Source organism: Ovis aries, chromosome 1 (genome assembly GCF_016772045.2).
Source record: "Ovis aries strain OAR_USU_Benz2616 breed Rambouillet chromosome 1, ARS-UI_Ramb_v3.0, whole genome shotgun sequence".
Classification (NCBI taxonomy): Eukaryota; Metazoa; Chordata; class Mammalia; order Artiodactyla; family Bovidae; genus Ovis; species Ovis aries.
Window position 1 is genome coordinate 204,332,474 of NC_056054.1, and position 20,159 is coordinate 204,352,632.

At 41.9% G+C, this 20,159-nt stretch overlaps 1 protein-coding gene and 1 long non-coding RNA gene across 2 annotated transcripts in view; one reads left to right on the top strand and one right to left on the bottom strand.

Moving 5' to 3' along the window:
• Positions 1 to 6,603: 6,603 nt before the first annotated feature.
• Positions 6,604 to 10,965, bottom strand: LOC121818523 (uncharacterized). The gene is made up of 2 exons (XR_006058492.1): positions 10,885 to 10,965; positions 6,604 to 7,755 (listed from the first exon to the last, which is right to left on the bottom strand). It is a non-coding gene; the product is annotated as an uncharacterized LOC121818523 (long non-coding RNA).
• Positions 10,966 to 11,569: 604 nt separating this feature from the next.
• KLHL6 (kelch like family member 6) overlaps positions 11,570 to 20,159 on the top strand; it is an 81,909-nt gene continuing 73,319 nt past the window's right edge. The window contains exon 1 of the mRNA XM_004003107.6: positions 11,570 to 11,869. Coding sequence (XP_004003156.1) covers positions 11,583 to 11,869 — 287 coding nt within the window. The 5' untranslated portion in view covers positions 11,570 to 11,582. The remainder of the gene's footprint in view (positions 11,870 to 20,159) is intronic.

The following is a 20,159-nucleotide window of genomic DNA, read 5'->3' on the forward strand; positions in this document are numbered from 1 at the left end:
TTGATTTTGATATTTAGAGTTTGGACTTTAGACTTTAAAATTGATGCTAGAATGAGCTACTGCTTTGGGAGCTGATGGGATGGAAAGAATGTATTTTTCATGCAATTAAGGACATGGATTTGTGGGGTGCGGGCAAGGGTGGAATGCTATGGACAGAATTGCATCCCCACAAAATTCATATGTTGAAACTTTTAATCCCTCACGAGACTCTCACAGAGAGTATGACAGAAAGATCCTTCCTGGCATAACTCTGTATTAGGTACCTCTAATACAGTATCTCAGAATGTATTAGATACCTCTCCTCCAGTGCCAGAGACAAGAATCGTAGAACTCACAAAGTTAATGCAGCTGCAGAGTCGGACAGGACTGAGCCCCTGAGCACTCAGCACTCAGAGACAAAGATGGCAACTTTTGAAGCAAACAGAGTGTGGACTTCGTTTTCTCATTTGAATATACATTGACTTAAGCCCATTTGCCGAGAGTTTAGTTGCTAAGGAAAAGCACTAAATTGAGGAACAGAATAAACTGTTGAAACTATATGAAGATCGGATCTAAAAGGCTTCATGTAGTTGCGAATGTCTGATCTTCTCACAGTAACCTGCATGTTTCGCACACTCCTTAGAGATTTTCTGCTCTCATGTTGGTCTCCTTAGACTGGGAGCTCCTTGAGGTAGAGTTGGGGGATATTTAGTCCCTTCTGTATCCCCTAGTGTCCATCACTGTGGCTGGCTCATAGTTGGCATTTAATAATACTGATTAAACTTAAACTTAATTCTGGAAAAGGGCCAATTTCAACTCCCCATCCTCAGTGTCATCTTGGACCTGTTGATGACCCAGGACAGAGCCTCCAGGGAAAGGGAAAGCCTAGTGCAGAGGAATGTACTTTGTCAACTTCAGACAAAAAAAAATGACTTTCCGTTAAGGTGGATTATTTTGAGAGCGCGAGACATAATTTACATGTCAGTCAGTCAGGCCGTGCCAAAATGATTCTCATGTCTGGAGGGAATTTATGTCTCTGCTCTTCTATGCTTAGGGTTTAAAACTTTCCTTATTTAATAATAGTTGTTACTTATTTAACACTAACGTATGTCAGGTTCAATGCTAAGGACTTTATAAAACTATCTCTCATTTGATAGCCGCATCAATGCTATAAGATAGGTAACCCATTTTATAGGTGAAGCTGAGGCTCTGCAAAGTTAAGCAAATTGTCACTGTCACACTGAAATGCAATAACTGGAATTAAAATTCAGGTCTTTCTGACTTCAGTTTGGTCCTTTCCAATGGTCTTCTGTTCTCCTGTCAAGCAGAACCCCTAGACAATTAGGATGGGGGTCTAAGAGACCCCTAAACTCCTTAGGTAAATCTCCTGACTGTCTCCACACTGGGATCTTTTCTCCAGATACAAGCCCTCAAATTCTTGTTATTCCTCTGAGAAAGTGATGGCTACGTTTTCCAGTCCCCAGTTTAAGTTAGTATATACCTTTTCACACCTCATACTGAAGGAGGCTATTTGCAGAGGCAGCGTGAGATTCAGAAGTGAGCAGGGACTTTCACTTTTCTGTACTGTTCCCCTCAATATCTCCTGCCGTATTTGTACTTGGAAGGGTTAATAAGATGATTATGTTATGGATAAACTATTGGTTATACATGGTACTTTTCAATACTATTTTATCTTCTCACATCCACATCTTATTTTATCCACAATCCTGAGAAGCAGTGTTGTTAACCCAGACTGGGGATCATCTAAAGGGCCTTCCTGAATGCCTTTGATATGTGTTAAAATGTTTCTACGTATTTTTTAAGAAGCATAAAAGATCAGAGCTACTGAATCATATTTATGGCATTAGGTTTCCAGTATGTCAGGTTTAAAAGAATTTAGGCTAATCTGAGAATCTCTGGATAATGTGGCATGGACATACATGAAAGCTTCCCTTGAAATGGAGATATAGAGAGTGGACATTATCAACCCAATGTTTTCCTTGTTTTTCATCTCTCATCTAAAGATGTATTGAAATTCTATAGCTTGCAATGTCACACAGACTTGGTCACATTTTTCCATGCTAGATGAAGTGTTTTAAGCGTGAGAAGGCCACCTGGATGTTTCAAAATGAGATTGATTGGAAGTCCCCGTCCCCCAATTCCCCCACCCCACGCTGTGCTGTGGCCTTATCCTCAGCTGTTCAGGTTCACACTTTTTAATTCTAATGGTCCATCCAGGGGTGACCATCTCTGCTGGATTTATTTACTCAGTTGAGAGATTGTTGTAAGGTTGAGTCGCTGGGGAAGTTCTGGCCATAGCATCCCCATCCTGAACTAACATTGTCAGTAGAACAAGGTACAGCATCTTAACTCGGGCATAAGGAAAGCAGTGTTCTTACCAGGAAAGTCATGTTCTTACCACTCTGCTCCTTCAGAGATTCTGAGCCTGTTCTTGGCTGCACCTTTCAAGCCTCGTTCTCCATCTAAGCTGGAGATTGTGTGCTCCCTATGTCCTCCTCCAGACATTTTGAATTTAAAACATAAAAGAATAGCGTAATGAGCTCCCGCACACTCTTTGCTCTATCTTTTATGAAACATTTTATTTTGCTGAACAATTTGAAATTAAGTGGCAGGTATTATGATGCTTCACCTGCAAAAGAGCTTTATCGTCCTACATAACCACAATGCCCTGATCACATGTAAGAAATATAACCTTGGTGTAATGTCATTGAGTACAGCTCACAGTCAAATTTTCCTTACAGTGTCCTTTATAGCTATTTTGGGAGAGGGGACAATGTAATCAAATCTTTGATATCACTTTTGTGCTAGATGAATTTACATGTAAATTGAAAATGTCTTAGTTGTTTTAAATATCTCAACTCAAGGGACTCAACTTTGATTAATTTTGTATTTCAAACCCAAGTGCACATTCAATACTGTTTCATCTGAGAAGATTTTGAAACGTGACGTTTGACGTTAATACTTTCAGAACTCTGGAATACCCTGGGCCCAATATTCCTGATATATTAAAACTAGAAAGAAAATGTCTTTCTTTAGCTGTTTTGGTTGTTGTTGCTGTTTTTAACCATGTTAACCATTTGAGAATGCAAAGTTCAATAATTTTAAGTCTATTCACATTGTTGTGCAACACATCAGCAGCACTCTCTCTCTCTCTCTCTCTTTTTTTTTTTAAGATATGTGTTTATTTGGCTGTGCCAAGTCTTAGTTGCAGCATCCAGGATCTAGTTCCCTGACCAGGGATTGAACCTGGGTCCCCATGCTTTAAGAGCATGAAGTCTTAGCCACTGGATCACTAACGAAGTCCTTCTAGCACTCTTTTCATCTTGCAAAACTGAAAACTAAACTCATACTCTTCTCCCCCAACCTGTTCCTTTTCCAGTGTTCCCATATCAGAGTGTTGGTAACTCCATTCATCCAGCTATTCACACTAGAAACCTAAGGCATGCTTTAAAATTGCCTTTCCTTTACCTTCCATATCCAATCTATTACCAATTCCTATTGATTTTGACTTTCCTAGGTGCTTTCCATTCATCAGCTTGTTTCTGTCCCTAACCCTGTCTCCCAGCCCATGCTGCTGCCATCTTATGCCACCTGGCTCACTGTGATGGATTTCACACCGGCCTCCTTTTCTTCCTGCTCATCCATCCTGGCTCCTAGTAATTTGTTATCCATACAGAGACAACTATTTCCAAAGGGCAAGTGTCTCTCCTTACTGGACTCTACCCATGCTATAGCCTCTGCCTGGACAACCCTTCATGCAGGTACTGCGTATTTATCCATCACAACTTGGTTATCAGAGAAGCCTTTGCTAACTTCTCTGATAAGATCACATTGCCCATGATAAAGTTTTCTACCAAGTGCATTTCCCTCAAACACTTAGAATGATTACAGTGCCTCTGCTGGTCTTCCTCACTAGACCAGAAGCTCTTTGAGGGTAGGAACTGTGTCACTTTTTGCTCACCCTTGTATCCTGAGCACCTAGAACACACTCGTGTAACATTTGATGAATGAATGAATGCATTTCCTTCTGGTCTATGTTCATATACTCTCATGTTTTCAAAAATAGAAACATCTTGTGCCTACAATTTTATAGCTTTTCTCCTGCACTTAGCAATAGGCAAACATTTGGGTGCTGTTTTTTATTGACAAAACCCACTCTTAGGACGTTTTGCTGTTTCCGATTATTCCTTGACTTTTCATTTGGAAAGTCGACTTTAGGGTTGTGTATAAACAGCAAACCTGGATTAGTACTGGCTGCTGTATGGTTCCTGACCTATTTTTCAAGGCCCGTGTCTGCACCTGGCAACATCTCTGGTCTGTGCAGGAAGGGTAGCCCATGGTTGGTATGTGGGGTCAGAGAGATGAGCTGCTCAGCTCTGCTCTGCTTCTGTCCCAGTTAGGCTCATTTGAATACAGTGGAAAGAGTCTCAATTAAGCTACTTCAGTAGAAGTGGAATCTAGGCAGAAATCTCTCTGAAATTCAAAGTGGAGCTGCAACTAGAGCTAGAAACTCCATCCAGATTCAGAGCAGCATTGGGATTTGGGCAAAAGGAGTCCATGGCTCTCCACCCAGTCTCAGGGTGACCTGTCTCAGCTACTCTGTACATATCAGCTTTGATCTCCACTTTAACTTTCCAAGTTCCTCTTCTTACTTACAGTTTTTGCTTTTCAGAAGTTTGGTTTCCAAATGGCTTTAATTTGGCATGGTTCTGACTCAATCTATGGCATCTCTTGATACATCTTTTTGCCTCTTATTTCAGTTCTCATGGAAAACTGTGTTTCTTTTTTCAAATTAGAGAGTCTCTAGTTGTCCCATTTGATGTTTTTAGCCAGCTCCATGTGTCCTTGAACTACTGTGTATGTGCACGTGGCTGTCTTTGGATGGGGGCATCCACTCTAGCTAGTAACAAGCCCCAAAATGACTTACTGGGCAATAGAAGAGGTGAACTGGAAACTTTCCATTAGAATAGGGCATGGGCAAATCATGTGGTGTAACTGACTTAGTACAGCCTGTGTGACCTGGAACGAAACACCCAACTTCAATTTTTTTTTCCCCTTCCTATTGGGGTATGGAGAAGGGAATGTTCACCAACTCCAGTATACTTGTCTGGAGAATTTCATGGACAGAAGAGCCTGGTGGGCTACAGTCCATGGAGTACAAAGAGTTGGACACTGCTGAGGGACTAACACTTTGACACTATAGCCGATTAACAATGTTGATAGTTTCAGGTAAATCCAACTTCAGTTTTAAGCCTTGGTTTCCTCAACTGTAAAAAGAGGAAAACAACCTATTTTACCAAATTCTCAGGATATAAGAAAATAAGATGAGATAAAGCATGTAGGATACTTAACCCAAGAACATGACAATGTTTCTCTTCATAGTAATAATATCATTTATAATACATTAATGTTTATAATGAGTATATTAATATACATTATGTATTTTAATACATTCTTCAAAAAAATTGCATTTTCATATTATAAATATAACCGAGACTTCCCTGGTAGTCCACAGGTTAAGAATCTGACTTGCACTGCAGGGGACATGGGTTCAATCCTGGTCAGGGAATGAAGAGCTCACATGCCACAGAACATCTAAGCCTTTGCGCCACAACTACTGCGGTGCTACAAATAGAGAATTCAGGGACTGCAACGAAAATCCCAGGTGACGCAGCTGAATAAATAAATATTATAGCATATAATACACATAATATGTTTTTATATACATTTGGAATCATGTGTTTTTCAAATTACCTCTTTAATCTGGCTTACTTCTGGGAAGAATTTCCCCGACAGCTAAATGCTTGTGACCCTCAGTAGAATAATGTTTCTGACGCACAGGGTGGAGTGATGGGAATGTTTATTTCCCCGGGGGAGATGGTGGTCTATGGGCCCCTCTGCACTGACTATATGGAAATGATCCAAGACAAGAGGGGGATAATAAACAGCCTGTGGATACTAACAAAGACCATTGTACTGAAGGCGTTTTTTGGTCTGGAGCCAGAAGCCAAATTTAGAATAAAAGGCACATACTTTCTTTTCTACAGAAATGCTTGAATAATAATAGCTAATGCTTACTGTATGCCAGGCATTATGTGAGAGGCTTCACATATTAACTCATTTCCTCCTCTTCACAACACATCAAGGTGGATACTGTTATTAGCTACAATTTATAGATAAAGAAACTGAGACTTTGATCTGTGTTTTTTTAGATCCTTTCCATAAATTATAACCAACTGACCTTGCTCTGACCTTATGTCCATCTATAGTACTCTGTACTCTGAACCCCGTTGTTGGTACTGCTGTTCCTCCAGGTCTAATGTCTTGCCTTAATTCTCTGATGTCTTCCAGGGATAACATTCTTCCATGAATTTCAAACATGAGGCCTGCCACCAGAGCCCTTAATATCTCCCCCCGCCCCACAGCCCAGAGGTCTTTGGGGCTTTCCTGGTGGCTCAGATGGTAAAGAATCTGCCTGCAATGCAGGAGACCTGGGTTTGATCCCTGGTTTGGGAAGATCCTCTGGAGTAGGAAATGGAAACACACTTTGGTATTTTTGTCTGAAGAGTTCTATGGACAGAAGTCCACAGGACAGTCCATGGGTTTGCAAAATCAGACACAACTGTGTGACTAACACAACACAGAGGCCTTTTATTTTATTTTTTTTTACACCTATTACACCACAGATTGGTAAGGAATAGGTTCCAGCAGCTCAGGCTCCTTTCCACTGGTTCCTATGTAGAATGCTTCTCTAGGGGGAGAGGGCTGGTGCTTCAGTTGAGCCCAAGTATTTTTCTCTTGGCTTTCTGTTTTTCTGATCACTTTCCTTCACACGTTTCAGGAAGCTATCTCAGCTCTTAGAGGGCTGAATCTGCTCAGTGTTTACATTAGTTCTCTTGTCCAGAGCCTTGCCCTTAGCTTGTTTGTTTCCAGCAGTGCCACCAGCATGCTGGGTAACACTAGACTCTCCCAGTTTCACCCTGAGAACATTTGTGAGGAATTCCTTTTTGAACATGATGTCTACAATATCACCCTTGTTGTAGAAGACGCACATGCACGTGACTGAAGGAACAATTCCGTGTTTTCTTAAAGGCTTGGAGAACCTACAGTGGGTGCTGCTCCCCTTGCCCTTCGCGTCGGTCATTTTGCAAAACACTGGAAGTTGGCAGTTTCAGCCAAAACGAGAGAACCCCTTAATATCTTGAGAGCAAGCTCGACCAAGAAGCAAGCGAGGACACGAAGTCATAATAGGATACGAAGTGAGAGGTGTAGAACATGGTGTAGAGCATACTTCATTGCTGTCCCCAAAGAGACAAGGAAGCTAGAGGTTTTTGTCTAAGTTTTTGTCAGGTGAAGGTCACTCTTGGACGCTCCAGCACCTCTGGTGACTTGGCGTGCTCTTCTTGCTGGAGGAGCCTCTCAGGTAGAGTGATGCTTTGGGTGGGTCACCTCTAGATGGATATAGGCATGACATCCATATTGTGTGCTCGATCACTATGTGATCGTGCCTGTTTTTGTGTCCCTAAAATGGTGATCAAAGTACTTAACTTCACTGCATTAGTGGAAGGAACAAAAATTCACAAAACTCCTCTCATAGTTCCTGGACTATATTTGATGTGCAATAAATGGTAGCTTTAGTAGCAATATGTTAACATGGGGAAACAGTGGCTCTTCTTCTGTAACTGACTTCAGACTTGTTTCTCTCAATATAATTTGCATTATGGAAGACAATGGAGTGGAGTCAGAAGGGGCAATCTGTGGCCAAAAAGAGAGAACCCCTTAATATCTTGAGAGCAAACTAGAACATGAAGTCATAATAGGATAAGAAGTGAGACGACTCTATGGTGTAGAACATACTTCATTGCTGTCCACAAAGAGACAAGGAAGCTAGAGTTTTTTGTCTAAGTTTTTGTCAGGTGGAGGTCACTCTTGGGGGGCATGGACTCTCCAGCATTTCTAAGAATAGAGATTTTCCCTGAAGCAGCCACCCATTTGTATGGGGACAGAATCTATTCTTTACATGCATCATAAAGCCAACTAGCTTAGTAAGATATAATTAGATTCTTTTCTCAGGAGTAAAGCTTTTGCCAATGGTTGTATATTTCATTGCATGGTAGGAAAATAAAGTTTACACAGAATGGAATTATTTTGCTTGTACCTGTAAGGAATATTTTCTATTTCATGAATCTCAGAGCTTATCCAGTTTGACATAGACACACAGATTGTGTTTTTTACCTTTGCACTAAAATCTAATCATAGATCTTATCACACTCATGGTACAACTTTGTGTGTACTTGCCTGCTAGGAAAATGGAGGGTTTGAGGGATGATAACAGTCTTATTCAGGTCGTGGAGTGGGTGGGTTTGGGAGGTATATGGAACATTATTGGGGAACTTGGTGAACAGGATCCACCATGAATGAAGAATTGACATATTCTTGGACTTCATGGTGGTCCAGTTGTTAGGACTCTACCTTTCCACTGCATGGAGCACAGGTTTGATCCCTGGTCAGGAAACTAAGATCCTGCACAATGTATGGTGCAGATGGAAAAAAAAAATCCACTTTAGTAGTGGTCGTGGTTGCACAACTTGGTGAATAAACTAAAATCACAAACAAACAAAACAACCACTGACTTGCCACTCAAATATTCATCAGTAGTGGAAAAGCAATGGCAATGCACTCTAGTACTCTTGTCTGGAAAATCCCATGGATGGAGGAGCCTGGTAGGCTGCAGTCCAAGGGATCGCTAGGAGTCAGACATGACTGAAGCGACTTAGCAGCAGCAGTGGAATGTGAAAATGTGGCAAAGATAACACATAGAAGATAAAAAACAGACAGAAATGTGGTTGAATCTTAAAAAAGATAAAGATGAATGAAAGAAGACATACTAAAAATGTACATAACTATAATTATGCTTATGCACATTAAAAATTTTATACACAAAAACTATATTATTTATGGATGCTTATTTAGTTGGTAAATCTATAATAGAAAGTATGAAACTGTCAAGGTGATTAATTGTAGGCTGCAGAAAGTGATTAGGACTAGGAAGACGTACAGAGGGTGCTCTCCTGGTGATGCATTATATCAGGTTATACTTACATTTATCTTTAGAATAATTTATTAAATTGTATGTTCATGTTTAATCATATATTCATGTTACAGATTTTTTCTTAAAGTTTAAAGAACAAGATTTGGCCTTGATACAGCATTTCAGAAACAAAGAATTGAGTTACATTCTTAATTTTGTTGTATTTGAAGTGGTTGGGTGGAATGAATATGGCCAGTGTTGTTTATAATCTGAGAGGTTGTAGAGGACAAAATCCACGAAAGGCATTGGGTCATGTGCTGTCCTCAACTCTCCTAGAGGAGGTGCTTAGCATCATAGAGGTAAAGTTCTGAGCCCTTCCTGGCCAAGGCCTGCAGGAGGAGTTTGGCTTGTGTGTGTCTTTGTGGCAGGCACAGGGAACTAGTTGTATACACAGCCCATCTTCTGCGCATACAAAGCCTATATACAGGCTGTAACTTTGTTCAGCTATCACACGGCTATTTCTTGATCTTGGGGAGATGGACTAGTTCCAGTGGATGAACTGTATTTGATGCAAGCCAATCATAGTATTCAATTTATATTTCCTGGTATTTGGTCTGAGGTGGCCAAGTGGCCTGGAAAAGTATCACAGGGATTTTAGGGAATACTTCTCTCTCTGATAAAAAGAGAGAGATGGAGAAGAAGAGATCTGTGCTTTTTTGTCCTGATTTTGGACCAGAGTTCTGTGAAAACATGGTGTTTTATACTGCAACAGCTATTATGTGACCATGTCAGTATACCTTTATCATTCCAAGGGAGATAGAGTGAAAGATGGGAAAATCTTCTGTCCTTGATGACATCACTGGACTTCTGGATCAACCTGGGACTCCACACTTCTAGCTTCTTATAATGTAAGACTCATTGTTTAAACCACTTTTGATGGGATATTCTGTCTTTGAAGCCAAAAGCATCTTTTTTTTTTTTTAACCCTGGGCACAGCTTGGGCAAGGACTGAACCCTGGGCACAGCTTGGGCAAGGACTGAACCCTGGGCACAGCTTGCCCAAGGACTGAGCTCTGGGCACAGCTTGCCCAAGGACTGAACCCTGGGCACAGCTTGCCCAAGGACTGAACCCATGCTACCTGCAATGGAAGCATGGAGTCCTAACCAGTCATCTGCTAGGGAATTCCCAGAAGCCCAAAGCATCTTGATTAACAGAGCTCTGGATGAAGAACTAGTTTGGGGGGAATATCAAAGGCCCCGATTTTAGGAGTAAGTACCCATGGAAGAAAAGAAGAGCTGAAGCAGAACTGGAACTCCAGGAGAGGGAGTCACCATTGGCCAGGAAAGAGGAAGGATTGGACTCTTGCAGGTCGTTGCTGCCCACTGCCACAAGAGGAATGAGTGCAGGTGCAGACAGCAGAGGCTGCTTTGGTGAGATGCCGAGCACTAGGGTAACTGTAGTAGGCAAGCCCAGCAGTTCTCTCCTTGGATACAAGAAGCCAGGGCCAACATGATATTACAGCTCTGATAGCCTGGGTGTGGCGGAGGAAACGGGTGCTTTAGAGTTGAGAACTGGGTCCTGCCACTCACTTGAGCAGAGCTTCACTTTCCTCAGCTGTAAAATTAAGTCATATTAGCACCATTGGGTTGTTATAAGGATTAAAATGCATTAACACCTATAAATTTCCTAGGATACAGCAAAATGTTAATAAAAGACAGTTTTTTCTATTTAATGGAGACCTGCAGATGCAATGAAAATACTTGACAATCCACTACTAGATGCCAAGACCAATAGATGCTGAGTGAGGTCAGGCCAACTTGAGACTTCATAGGGCAATCTGGTGTTGACCTACCTGGATTGGTCTTCCAAGAGAGAAGACCCTGGGGATGGAGCTTCTAGAGGCCATTTCTTCTCTGCCCCCTGAGGCATATCTACAACAATAAACAATAGAGAGGGGGAAAGGGATCACTAATAATTGCCATGACATTGTTTTCCCCTGAGCAGGGAAGAAGACAAAGACAGATGACACGCAGTGTTGACAGAAATAAGATTGTCAGAGCTACGCAGGGCTTTCCAAGGTTCCTGAGGAACCGAGTGGGGGGCTTATCATGGGGTCCCGGACTCCTGGATGGAAGGAGGAAGAGGATTTAGAATGTCCCATGTCCATTTCGTCATTGACACCTTGGGATATAGAAGCACCGGAAGTACAAATGTAATGACCAGAACCAGAGGCTTCCTGATCACGGATATGATGGGGGAGGTGGACCAGAATAGCCACATGGCACTAATAAAAGACTCTGAGAAGCCACTCCTTTTCTATGGAGCCCCTTCCTACACACCCTTCTAAGTAATTTCTAACCTTGTGATGATTACAGAAAGAAGAAGAATAGAAGTTACTGGCGTTTGTAGTAACAGGATGAGAAAGTGCGAGACTTCCTGTTATGTGTGTGTGACAGCTGGTGATAAGTGGAGGGCCCTGCACAGGAAATCCGCCCAGCTTCTGCAATGTGACCTGCCTGAAACTTGGGCGCTCCTTCAGTCTGAGTGTTGATGGCAGGACAAAGGGGCACCTGGACCATGGACGACGTGGTAGAGAAGAGTTTGGAAGGGCCCTTGGCACTGTCTACAGATGAGCCCCCCGAGAAAAGGGGAGACCTGGTAGAAATCTTAAATGGGGATAAAGTAAAATTTGATGACACAGGACTCTCCTTAATTCTGCAGAATGGCCTGGAGACCCTGCGGGTGGAAAACGCTCTGACCGACGTCATCTTGTGTGTGGACATCCAGGAATTCTCCTGCCACCGCGTGGTGCTTGCCGCGGCCAGCAACTATTTCAGGTCAGCAGCCTAGGACCAGAGTCAAATCGGGCGCAGGTCGTAAGGGAAATCTGAATTGATGCGACAGCCCGATTGAACTGGTTGGCTGTTGTATTGATGGTTTGTCTATTTGTTTAGGTTTGCGTGTCTATTAAAAATATGTACAAAAAAGGAAGCTATTAAACCTTAGAGTTTAGAATTTAAGTCTTACTAAAAGAGAGCTTGCATCATTTCAAAGCAATGTTTATACCTTATGGTGAGCTTTAATGTGTATATGTATTAGTCCAGAGGGTGGAAAATTACTGAAGTTATGGGATTTTTTTCCCCCCAGTACCTGACTACTGTACTGGAAACATAATGCTGTCTTTGTTCAGCAACAGATATGGAGAAAATGATGTGGCTACTCTTAAAGTTAGCCAATGACTTACTGAAAAGCAGGGGCTTCTGTTGTTGTGTAGGGAGTGGGGTGGGAAGGGAAAGCAGTTACAAAGGTGCTTTAGAAGTTAGAGATGCCTAGTTAAAACAAACTTAGAGATCGGGGTTCCAACCCACCCTGCCCCTTCCTGAGCCTGGACTTTAGGCAAGTAATTTAATGCTCTGAGTTCCTGTTTCGTCATCTGTAAGATGGGAACACTGATGCTTATCTCTCAGGATTATTATCATAATTAAATGTGAGAGGGAAGAGTTTCACACAGTGCCGAGAATTTAGTAAATGCTTGATATATCTCTGTTGAAATTCTTCACCTCAGTCTATTTCAGCTAAGAACCATGTAGTGAGCAAATTCTTGGGGGAAGGAATGTGGGAGAATCAGGAACCTTGTGAATTTGGCTGGATCCAGAGTTTTTCAGATCAATGTAGACATGGTGGGAATCAGTTCCCAAGGGAAATGCGGATGCAAAGGGTATTTGGGGAACTTGAAAAGAAATAAAAATTGTAATTCTTCTTCTCAAGATTCTTCTTAACTCTTGGTTCTGGCTGAGGAAATGAAAAGCTATTTACTTATGTAAATATTATGGAAGGTATTTTATTTTATTTTTTGAGATGCTTAGGGGGAAATCTTTGGAATTCAAAGAGCAAGGTCTACATGCTGTTGTGAAACTGATCAGGTCCCGTATGTAGACCAGGCAAGGGGATATCTGGGTTTGTAGGAAGTAGGGTCTCTATGTGCCAAGCCGACAATTATCTGATTTTATTTTTGCAACAGCATGATTAAAGTGCCTGATATGCCCTTTTACAGATGAGGAAATGAAAACCCAGCATGACATATCTAGTCATTGCTGGAGCACAGATTGGGCACATTCTAGAAATTTTTGTTTTTATTGCAATACAAACTGCCCCTCAATTGGAGGCTTTACTCCACAAGAAGCATGTAAAAGGTAACATGTAGGCATAGCTATAAGGCTGGGTTGACATATATAAACACATTACTTACTCCACCAGTATCGATCATATGCTTTCACACTGATCACAACCCCTTTCAGAAATGAATGAAAGTCAATTTAGCCTATGTATGAGCTGAGCACTCACTTTCAGGTTTATTCTTTTTGCTTTGAGTCACTAGAAAACTGCTATCATAAAACAAGTACCTGATTACCAGTTTCATTAGGTGCTCGACCTGGCTACGAAATAGGACTGCCAGCTATGTGTTTTTGCGTACTGGTTTCTCTAGTCCTGGGGTTTCTCAGTCCAAACAGAAGGTGTTTGGGTTCAGGTCCTTCGGAGCCTGATGATCTAGAATACTTAGGGAGCGTGCATGCGGGAAAATGTGTGTCAGCCCCAGAAACAGCCATAGGGCAACGAAAAGCTGGAGGCAGCCACGTGGTGAATGCGTCTGCCAGTGGATGACAAGTCTCTTCCCAAACTGCCTGGTCATGAAGGGGAATTCCTTCCATTCTTTTTTTTTGATTCTTATCTTGGTATTTCCAGGGTGACTGTCCCCCTATAATGAATGCAATCCTGGAGACAGGATTCTTTTTTTCCGGTGCTACTGTTTAAAATAACTTGTGTTGTTGACCACTTATTGTAGGTAAAGCCCTGTGCCCCCTGTGTCACATACAGTCCTACTTAATCCTCATGACAGCCCCCCGGATGTGGGGAATTGTCTCCCCAATTCTTGATGAGGAACCCAAGCTTGGAGTGTCTCAGTTAACACAGTGCCCAAGTGAGGTTGGGACCCAAGACTGACATCGAGTCTTATACTGCCTCACTGCCTGGCTTGTTTCTAAGATTTTGAAAGGGCCTGGGAGCCAAGTTCCTCTTATGGTCAGGCTTTGGAAGGGCAGAGAGTCTGCTCTGTCTGAGAGGCTTCTGACATAGCCCCCTGAACTCTGGAGGGCCTGAAGCTGGTTGTAAAATTTTGTAGGTTTTTTTTTCCTTCTTCATTGAGAATATAAATATTTTCCACTTAGTGATCGAGCCATCGTTTATTTAACCAATCCTCTATCGACAGACATTTGGATTGTTTCTAATTGTTTGCTATTATAAACAATGTTATAATGAATAATCTTTTATGTCCTTTCATATGCATGTAGGAATGTCTGGGGGAGCCTTTCTAGATGAGAGTTTGCTGAGTCAAAGAGAAATGCAGCTGCAGTTTAGTGGCTATTGCCAAATTCTTCTTAAAAGGGGTTCAATAATTTTGAGCTCCCTACAACCTTCCCAGAACAGGATAGCATCTAACTTTGGGGTTTTTCCCAATCTGATAGATGAGAAATAGTATCTCAAGGTAGTTTTAATTAGCATGTCTCAATTTTGATAAGGTCAAATATCTGTTTTTTGGGGGTATGTTTTTGAAATTTTTTTCAATGAATCATTTAGTTTTTTGCTGTGTAGAGTCGTCATTGCTGCATGAGCTTTTCTCTCGCTGGGGAGAGTGGGGACTACCCTATGGCTGTGGTGTGCAGACTTCTCATTGTGGTGGCTTCTCTTGCTGAGGAGCACGAGCTCTTGGGTGCACGGGCTTCAGTAATTGCGGTCCTGGGCTCTAGAGCGCAGGCTCAACAGTTGTGGTGCACAGGCTTAATTGCTTCTTGGTATGTGGGGTCTTCCCGGACCGGGGGTGGAACCCATGTCTCCTGCACTGGCAGGCGGATTCTTTACCACAGAGCCATCAGGGAAGCCCATATATATTTTCATATGTTTAAGGGTCATCTGCAGTTCTTTTGTGCTCAGTTGTGCCCAACACCCTGCGACCCCATGGACTGTAGCATGTCAGGTTCCTCCATCCATGGGATTTTCTGTGAACCATCATTTCATAGCCTTTCAAATAAAATTTACTTTTATAAAAAATTATTTTAATCAAAATACTACATGCAAATACTTAACAAAAAGTCAAACAGTATTTAAAAGCTAATAATGAAAACCAAAAATTCCTCTTCACTTCCTCCACCTGTCAGTCTTGATCGCTAGAGTCCACCATTTTCGATGTTTAGCTGTTACTGTTTCTTCTGTTATGATATTTATATTTCTATAAAAATATTCTTTTATTGCTCTTTCATTTTTCAGTGTTAGACATCATTCATTAATTTTCAGGTATGTTTGATAAGGATTTAGCACTTAAACCCATCTCCCTTACCTATAATCTCTCAGTATAATACTATCACATTTTTGATATATTTGTATTAAAAGTGTACATTATACCCATGAACCATTGTTTTCTGTTGAGCCAAATTGTATGTTAAGGTTACATTTTCTTTCTTATAAAACTTTTTGTCTTTGCTGAAGTTAATAACTCACTCTTTTTTTTTCCATTTGCTTAGTTTTCGGGGTATTTTTTGCTCACAGCCTCTCCATGGTTATGTTTCATGTGGTCCAGTGCATCAGAAGACCTGTCAGTTCTATCCACCCCCAGCATCTTTCTCACTCCCATTATCTCAAACAGCTTCTGTGAACCTGCTGCCCAGCTACTGTCTAGCTGCTTGTGTAAACACAGTGGCTGTAAATAGGGACTATATTAGTAACTCAGACAATGTAGTTCCCTTTGGGGGCCTATTTAAAAGTCTAGAGTGGAATGAGGAAGCTGGGAAAACACTAGAGTAGAGTTGAGGCTGAGAAAAGGGTGAGGGAGAATAAAGCTTAGAAAAAATTAGGGAAGTACAGGTTTAACATTTATAACAATGTTTTCAAAACTTTTATAAGACCTCTAGTGTCTTTTATAAGATTGCTACTAAGCTGCCATTTGGTTTGCTTCTGGACAGTTCCCCAAATCAAAGTCATTAGAAGGGCTTGTGCATCCTGCGTACCAGGCCACACTTACGGAATCATCTCCATTTAAGCCAGTGGTTCTGCCCGTTTGCAGGTGAGCATCTCACTGCAGAATATGGCAAATTCTGAGGTTGACCCATGAGGGCAATCGTGTTGTGATTCCCAGGGTTGGCAGAGGGAGGAAAGTACCAGTGATGTAGGTAGGGGTTGTCAGGCTACCCTTAGTCCTATGTGATGAGCCACTCTTCCTATGTGAATATATAAGCTTCCAGGCTGAGGCTATCAACAGCAAGCTCATTTGTTGCTGCTGATGCCTGAAATCTCTGCCTGGACTTGGCCCCTGCCTTGTACCTCAGTACTTCAAGTCTGTGGGTCTGGTTCCCTGAGGCTGTGATAAGGGGACTTTACTCACTAGCTACAAAAATCAAGCTCAAGGCCAGGAATGGGAAGAGTATTGTGGGTACAGTTTATTAATAGTTATTCTATATTAGCCAATTACCGGATGGCAGAAAGGGGGTCAAGTGTAAACTGGGCTTACTCTTAAGCTCTGTTTAGATGTAATTCTTGGCGTTTTCTCCATAATAATGTAAACTATCTAGAAAGGAGCCAGCAAATGCAGGTGATAGAATAAACAAAGATGAGTTACAGCCGTCTGAGTCTGGATTTAAAATCTGGCTAATGGCAAAAACATCGAGGATTGCTACTGGCACACTGGGCACTGCTGGTGAACTCAAATGAACTGATAATTGTACTTCTAGCGCTGGGTTGTGTATTTTACACCTTTGATATTGTCCTTTTGGCAGAACCATTATGGTGGTTAATAATTAAGTACTATAGACCTATAGTCTCTTACCTGCAATTTCAAAATCCCCAAAGTACTAAAAATGGGAAAGTTTTCCATAATTTATTTGATCACCAAATCTAACTGGAACTCCACTCACCTGGTGAAGAGACAGCTTCTGAACTGAGAGGAGGCTACTTAGACTCTTTATTTTCCTTAAGACACTATTCATATATTCACTGCTGAGGTGCGTGCTAATGTGTTGAACTGAGGAGTGTTGGAGGTGCTACGTAGTATTCATGATATGGTAAAAGCCAAACAATTCTGAACGCCAGAGCACATCTGGCTGCAAGATTTTGCAGTAAGGGGTTAGGAGATTTTCTGATAAAGTTAATTTTCATTTTGGGGGTGGTTCTTCCACCTTTTTTCCGGCATATTTTATACTTATTTGTTGTTGTTCAGTCACTCAGTTGTGTCTGACTCTTTGTGACCCTATGGACTGCAGCATACCAGGTTTCCCTGTATTGCACTGTCTCCCAGAGTTTGCTCAAACTTGTGTCCATTGACTCGGTGATGCCATTCAACCATCTCATTCTCCTTTGTCCCTTTCCCCCTCCTGTCCGCAATCTTTCCCAGCATCAGGGTCTTTTCCAATGAATTTATGCTTATATTACATACTTATACTTGTAAACATGGTTTCTGTATAACCTGCATCTTGCTTTGCACCCTTTTTTCTTGTTGTCATTAGCCTATAGTGTTCCATAGTTTTCATAAACACTATTTATTTATTTAGCTACCATTTTTAACAGATGCATAATATGAAAATCATTCATTATGAATATAGGTTGCTTTCAAAATTTTGTTTTTATAAAGTACGTGGTAATAAATACCTTGTATTAAGTACGTAGGGCTTCCCAGATGGCTCAGTGGCAAAGAATCTGCCCGCCAATACAGGAGACTTAGGACATGCAGGTTCGATCCCTGGGTTGGGGAGATCCCCTGGAGGAGGAAATGACAACCCGCTCCAGTATTCTTGCCGGAATAATCCCATGGACAGAGGAGTCTGGTGGGCTACAGTCCATGGGGTAACATATATGACTTAGTGACTAAGCATGAATACACATTAAGTACTTTTCACAGTTTGGAAATGGAAAACTAACATTTTTTGAGTATTTATTGCATGCCAAGAACTTTGTTGGATTCGTTTTTATTTAATTTAATCTTCAAAATATTGGCAATTAAATAACAACACGTTGATAGCTTTTGTCTCCATTTCACCCTCCAGGGAATTCACTTCGATAGGAAGAATGGTTTCCATATTGGGACCCAAACTGAAGATAGACCGCTCCACTGGGCAGAAATATGGCTGTTAGGACATTGCCTGTGAAAGACCATTAACTCCCTCTCCCTGCCATGCACTAGTGTGGTCCACATAAGCTGAAAATGACAAGAAGATGTAAAAATGATTGCCTTTGTGTGCATACACACACAGGCATAGGCAGGATACAGTAGGAATGCTCACCCAATTTGAGTCTGGGGGCTGAGCTGACAGATCCCGGTAGAAGAGACCCAGCATGCCTGAGGGTACTGGCCTGGGTCAAAGGGCTAAGTAAGAAATAAATATGCAGGTCAGGGTGTGAGGTGAAGAGACACTATGCTTTGAAAGCACAGGACTTCAGTCCCTATGGGACATCGCTGGGGCTGGAATCAGTAAGTGCTGACAGAGTGGAAAGCACACCATCTCAAGGTTCTGCCACTGGCATTTGAGTCCTTCCCCTGCCACTTCTTGGCTGTGCGATACTGGAGAAATTGTTTGGCTTCTCTGAGGCTCAGCAAATTATCAACAACACAGTGAGGCTAATGATTTGCATTGACCTCTCCTGGTGAGTTAGTTTGAAATACACATAATAAAATGGATTCATTTGTAAATCTATTTCTCTCAATATTGTATTCCTGGCAATAAGTCAGATTTCTTAGTTCCAAGGAATAGAAATCAATTGACTCTTTTGGGAAGGGATTTATGTAGGTAACTCCTCCCGAAGGCTGGAGTACCAAACTCAGAAAACAGACAGCATCAAGGGAGGCCAGGCAGTGTCCAGGACCAGAGCCTAAAGCCACTTCAAACCCGTGGTGAGGAAGACTTGGAAGCCAATGCTAGCACAGCTGTGGCCCCTGGCGCGACCCCACTGCTGTCTTGGGAAACCGGAGGCTGCTGCTACTTCTGCTGCTTCTACCAGAATAGGTTCTCTGTTTCTGCCTCTTTGTGTTACCAGCTCCCAGTTCAGAGCCTGGAGTTGGTTTACCTGATTAGTCAAGTCTGAGTTAGACACATTAGGTTGTTAGCTGTGATAGAAGCTGGGAAAGTGAGCATCAGGCTTTTGTAGCTTCTGGATAGGGAAGTGGCTTCTGTGCCACACACCATCTTCAAACAGAGTTGTGCCACACCTAGGGAGGGTTTCAGGTGTCGGGCAGCCAACAAATGCCAAGGATTCTTTACATGCAGCTACTCTGTGACAGGCCTACATTAGATAGAGAACAAGGCTTAAGGTAATATGAGCTAAACAAGTATTAGGGAATTTCACTGCTGTTGTCACATATGCATTAGAAATAAAGTTTCTGAGATCTTAGAAGAGAAGAGGACCATTACTAGCATTTTTATTCCTCCTTTCCCTCCAAATTGTAGGTAGTCCTTTGCATACTAAAAAGTAGGCTGAATGCTGAAGAATTGATGGGTTTGAACTGTGGTGTTAGAGAAGACTCTTGAGAGTGCCTTGGACTGCAAGGAAATCCAACCAGTCAATCCTAAAGGAACTCAGTCCTGAATATTCATTGGAAGGACTGATGTTGAAGCTGAAGCTCCAATATGTTGGTCACTGGATGCCAAGAGCCGACTCATTAGAAAAGACCCTGATTCTGGGAAAGATTGAAGGCAGGAGGAGAAGGGGATGACAGAGGATGAAATGGTTGGAAGGTATCACCGACTCAATGGACTTGAGTTTGAGCAAGCTCTGGGAGATGTGAAGGACATGGAAGCCTGGTGTGCTGCAGTCCTTGGGGTCACAAAGAATCAGACGTGCCTGAGCAACTGAACAACAACCGCAACTGTACATACCTGTGAGAATGTGTGGCGTGAAGGCATCATCCATCTTATATGGAATTGGAATCAGCTTGAAAGTGGGATGAGCTGCTGCTGCAGAAGCAGACACCCTGTAAATGTTTGACATGAATAAAAACTTGATATTCCTCCTGCAGGTTCTGTTACTGATTAAGTGGCATCCTGGTCAGAGCAGGAAGTACTCAGAGTCAGGAGTCTATTGCACAACTTC